General features: G+C 47.0%; 1 protein-coding gene across 1 annotated transcript; it reads left to right on the top strand.

Moving 5' to 3' along the window:
* Positions 1–650: 650 nt before the first annotated feature.
* On the top strand, positions 651–5,241 carry actb2 (actin, beta 2). Its single transcript, XM_071547260.1, has 6 exons — positions 651–785; positions 2,324–2,453; positions 2,818–3,057; positions 3,564–4,002; positions 4,113–4,294; positions 4,424–5,241. Exons 2-6 carry the CDS (start codon positions 2,331–2,333, stop codon positions 4,565–4,567), a joined length of 1,128 nt encoding a protein of 375 aa, XP_071403361.1. The 5' UTR covers positions 651–785; positions 2,324–2,330; the 3' UTR covers positions 4,568–5,241.
* Positions 5,242–5,465: the final 224 nt, after the last annotated feature.

Here is a 5,465-nt window from a genome sequence, read left to right as displayed (position 1 = left end):
CCAGCTGTATGTGTGTCATGTTTTTGACTTGGTGTTGCACTATGTGTGTCATGTTTTTGACTTGGTGTTGCACTGGCTCTGCGACTCCCACCGAGCTTAGCCGGCTTTCAAACTGGACAGCACAACAACAGCAGTGACAGACCACTAACCCCCCCCCCCACACACACACACACATCACCTCTGTGCACCAGCCGGTCCAAAGTGTCACGCAGCGTCAGGTTTGACTATAAAGCAGTAAATGAAAAGTGTACTGGCAGGGGGGAGGCGGTTAGGGTGAGTTTAGGCCTCCATAGCCCTCCAGAGTGAAGTCCTGGCTGCTGGACTGTTGTTTGTCTCAAAACTGTTTGTCCGCTGCAAAAAGCAGGTGCACAGAAGACATTTTCAAACATACTACAAGGTCTATACAGTTTAACCTATATAGAAAACTGAATATCATGGGATTAGGCTTACTAGGCCTCATAACATCAATCCCTTCCCTTTTATTTTCTCCAATCCTTTCCTACTCTCTCTCTCTCGCTCACTCCCTCTCTCCCTCTCTCTCTCAAATCGCGAGCGGGTAGTGCAGCAGTGTGCACGCGACGCGCCCGAGTGCATGACGCTGGACCAATCAGGGAGCGCAAATCCGAAAGTTTACCTTTTATGGCTCGAGCCGGGCAACTGACGACGTATAAAAAACACGCGCCCACCATTAACGGATTCACTCTGAGCGCCGTCACACGCAGCTTGTGCGGGATATCATTTGCCTGAAACCGGTTCCCTTAAAGCGAAAAGCCCCCCACCCAAAGGTAAGATGGCTGAGAGTTTTATTTACAAAAACCTATATTTAGAACAATATATACAAAGTAAACATAGATTTTTAATTATTGTTGTCTGCAAAATTATGAATTTTGAGCTCAAAAGATGACAGGAACCACGAGGCTCTTTGTCCTGTCATACACCGGCTGCACTACTTGCTTTAATTTATTTTTTGAAATCATTAAGTTATCAAGCTAGATATTGTTTGTAATATATTTGTCTTTTAAACGCATGCAGTGAAAATGGCTTGTGACGGTTAGACTTGGTGCATATGCGGCTCACAGGTGCCTCTGGACTCTGTATAGCCGGCTTATGATTAAGTGGTAAAAGTCTAACTCAGACTGGCTTTGCATTGGTATAAGTTAACTGTAGTTGTGCAACACATGGATTTTCCCCCGTTTGTACTTGAATTTTTTCCCCAGGCAGCGTACCGTTAGTCCGTTCGAGGCTTTGGACTTGAGGTTGGGTTTGGATCCAGGCTGTTCCCTTTGTGCGCCCGTTGCGGCGGGGTGTGACCTACTTTAGCATGTTAGCCTAGCCGCATCATGCTAACACCGCCCTTCAGCCTTGCAAGAGCAGCATTTAAGCATGAATCAAATCTGGCATATGACCACTTATAATTACTGATTGGGCGTTTTGAATTTCACTTAACATTTTAATGCAGGTTAGTTTTAATTGTAAGCTGGTTCATGAAGATGGAAAAGGGTAAAGGTTACCCGGCCTGCATAAATTGATCAATGTATTAACTGATTAGACTTGGCTTGTCGTCAATATAAGTGTCTTTGTCACCTTGGACATGAGGAAAAGGGGAAATTGCGAAATGACTAATGACCACTCATAAAGGCGTGGCTTTCAGGAAATGGAGCATCAGTCAAGGACTAACGGCCAACTGATGAGACAACATCTGAGTTCATTATATAACTTAAATTTTAATTGCCTTTGGCCAACCAGGGAACAGTTTATTCAGTGCTTGAGAGAGGTTGTATTTGATCAGTCATGATGGGCTTAGCCTGTCGGCGCTGGGGTGTTGGATAATCCTGTGTGCAATGAATGAAGTGGGTGAGGTTTACTTCAAGTTATGACGCAGTGATATTGTACCAAAGCTTTCAGAGGGGTATTTGTGCTCGGAAAAGCGGTAGGATTGAGCAACAGAGGGGAGGGGGCAGTAGAGGAAGGAGGGGTGGTAAACTTGAGGGAGTGGTCGCGCCGGGGTCTGAAATGTCGAATGTTCCTTTTCGCTGAACCCTGCCGCTCTGGCCGCGCGCCACGCCGCCGGTAGCCGCAAAGCTGCTCAAACCAAACCATGTCCTTATATGGTAATAACAGAATGCAGCGCCACTTCCTTTGTCTGGCTGTCGGAATGTGTAGCGCGAGCTCCACCCAGTGGCTGAGCGCGTGAACTGCCACTGAGTAACAGGAAGTGAGAAGTCAGAGCGTCATAGGGGCGCTGTTGGCAGGAAATCACTTTGACAGTTGGTGTGGTCGGAGCGTTTCGTGTGAATTAACGGTGTTTTTCTCCCTTTTACAGTTCAGCCATGGAAGATGAAATCGCCGCACTGGTTGTTGACAACGGATCCGGCATGTGCAAAGCCGGTTTCGCCGGAGACGACGCCCCTCGTGCTGTCTTCCCCTCCATCGTCGGTCGCCCCAGGCATCAGGTGAGCAAAACCGTTATCTTGGCATCATGGCCTAATGTCTAGATAGCATTAGTCTACAATTAATAATATGATGGTAGATTTTCTGATAACTTTAATTATAAACACAGGCTTAACTTGGGTTTCAACATTCACATTTAACTCTTAACAATGCAGATAGTCAATGGGCCACACCCAAACCAATTTTGTATTGGCAACATCTACATGCAATTCTGATGTACATGCAACATATTACAACTGCTAGCAAGATATAGACATGTAACTAGGAATGGAAAGCACTTGTAATGTGTGACTACACTAGTTAATAGGCCATACTGCACTGTAGAACTAATGAAATCTAACAAGCTACCTCTTTACATTTGTCCAGGGAGTGATGGTGGGTATGGGCCAGAAGGACAGCTACGTTGGTGACGAGGCCCAGAGCAAGAGAGGTATCCTGACCCTGAAGTACCCCATCGAGCACGGTATTGTGACCAACTGGGATGACATGGAGAAGATCTGGCATCACACCTTCTACAATGAGCTGAGAGTTGCCCCTGAGGAGCACCCTGTCCTGCTCACAGAGGCCCCCCTGAACCCCAAAGCCAACAGGGAGAAGATGACCCAGGTATAAACCCACACTTATGCACATACTGACACTTAGAGTTGACCTTGACCCTTCCCCAATTTAGCCTTGAAGTACATTAACTATCTATTGTTCAGACTTTTTAAAACTACAGGCCATTCCTTCATTTCCTTCTTTATTTTTCCTTTCATTCCATTCTCACTTGCTCCTCCCTCCCCCTCTCCTCCAGGACCTCTCTCCTATAAGATGATCTATCATCTTTCTCTGGAAACAAACAGGTCTTTCTCTTGACTGTGTGCCTTATGCTATTTATCTGCACTTGTGGCCATAAATGCATATAGTTCAGCCAATAAAGGCACCCTATAGAAGAGCTGACTGGAATATCTGACATGCACAAGTGTGAAGGAATGTTTAATTTCTGCACCTTTCTTTACTAACTTCTCTCTCTGAGGCTCACTCTAATGCATGTACTGAGTGCAGTGCCCACAGAGCTAAAGTGCTCTTTTTGTAATAAAAGATACTCACTGTTCTCTCCTGTCTCCCTACAGATCATGTTCGAGACCTTCAACACCCCCGCCATGTACGTTGCCATCCAGGCTGTGCTGTCCCTGTACGCCTCTGGTCGTACCACCGGTATCGTCATGGACTCCGGTGATGGTGTGACCCACACAGTGCCCATCTACGAGGGCTACGCCCTGCCCCACGCCATCCTGCGTCTGGACTTGGCCGGCCGCGACCTCACAGACTACCTCATGAAGATCCTGACAGAGCGTGGCTACTCCTTCACCACCACAGCCGAGAGGGAAATCGTGCGTGACATCAAGGAGAAGCTGTGCTACGTCGCCCTGGACTTCGAGCAGGAGATGGGTACCGCTGCCTCCTCCTCCTCCCTGGAGAAGAGCTACGAGCTGCCTGACGGACAGGTCATCACCATCGGCAATGAGAGGTTCCGTTGCCCAGAGGCCCTCTTCCAGCCTTCCTTCCTCGGTATGTTGACTGATATTCCGCCCCAGACATGTGCCCAGAAACACACTTTGAACCCATATGGTTGCACTGTAATTCAATGTACTGACGGCCATTTTGTCTCTGCTCCTCAGGTATGGAGTCCTGCGGAATCCACGAGACCACCTACAACAGCATCATGAAGTGTGATGTCGACATCCGTAAGGACCTGTACGCCAACACCGTGCTGTCTGGAGGTACCACCATGTACCCCGGCATCGCTGACAGGATGCAGAAGGAGATCACATCCCTGGCCCCATCCACCATGAAGATCAAGGTGAGCTGACTTACCAAAACCAACATGTTGCTCTGGCTCAAAAGAAACCTCTAGGATTGAATGCATACTGAAATTGATGGAATTAAGCATTGGTATATCTAATCGATCTCTTGTCTTCTCTCCCTGCAGATCATTGCCCCACCTGAGCGTAAATACTCTGTCTGGATCGGAGGCTCCATCCTGGCCTCCCTGTCCACCTTCCAGCAGATGTGGATCAGCAAGCAGGAGTACGATGAGTCCGGCCCCTCCATCGTCCACCGCAAATGCTTCTAAACAGACTGTTCCTCTTTTTTTTTCCCCCCGACCAAACGCCCAACAACGACTTCAGCTCTGCGCAAAACAACCACACACACCACACATTCTCATACACACTCAGGCGCAGAGCCTAGACGACCAACTCATTGGCATGGCTTCAGTTATTTTTGGCGCTTGACTCAGGATTTTAAAAAAACTGGAACGGTGAAGGTGACGGTAATGTTTTTTTGGCTAAGTAAAAAAAGCACCCCAAGGTTCTACAGTTGCATCTGAGGACTTAAAAAAAATGTACATTTGTTTTTCTTTGAGTCATTCCAAATGTTTGTTAACTGCATTGTTCAGACACATTATTCCAAATGTTAACTGCATTGTTCAGACACGTATTCGCCTCTGTGAAGGCTGCCCAGTGGTTGGCGCATACTTAAACATGGTTGTAGTATCGCTTGTATGTAAATTATGTCTGGGTTTTTTGTACTTTCAGCCTTAAAAATATCTTGGTCCTGTTAATTTTTTTGTTTTTGTTATGCAAAACCCAATCGTGACCTCTTCTTCCCCCTGTTGGAGGTTCCATCCCTGGGGCGGTGGGGCAAGGGGTCTCGAGGTGAAAGGGTAACATGGGGTGCCAGACCGGTGGGGCCAACCTGTACACTGACTAAACAATCCCAATAAAGTGCACATGTGTTCCGACATGACTTCTGACTCTTGTGTCTCTTTGCAATTTTTAAGTAATAATTGTATTGAAGGTGTATTGAAGGTGAATTGGTTCTGTGCCTGCTCTGTATCTTTATCTCAGAATATGTAGAGCTTCCACAGGCCTTATGTCTGGGAAATCTGAGCAAGAAGCTTCTGAATTTTCACTGTTGCACTGAAGGAAGTATCTGGATGGCAGCACATCTCATTCACAGGGGAGCTCTAG

Source organism: Centroberyx affinis, unplaced genomic scaffold, assembly GCF_046629955.1.
Source record: "Centroberyx affinis isolate AG114_WGS23_722 - 3 ecotype Tasmania unplaced genomic scaffold, CSIRO-AGI_Caff_v1 ptg005756l_1, whole genome shotgun sequence".
Lineage (NCBI taxonomy): Eukaryota > Metazoa > Chordata > Actinopteri > Beryciformes > Berycidae > Centroberyx > Centroberyx affinis.
The sequence above is the reverse complement of the archived record's forward strand: the minus strand, read 5'-3'. Positions and strand labels throughout refer to the sequence as shown.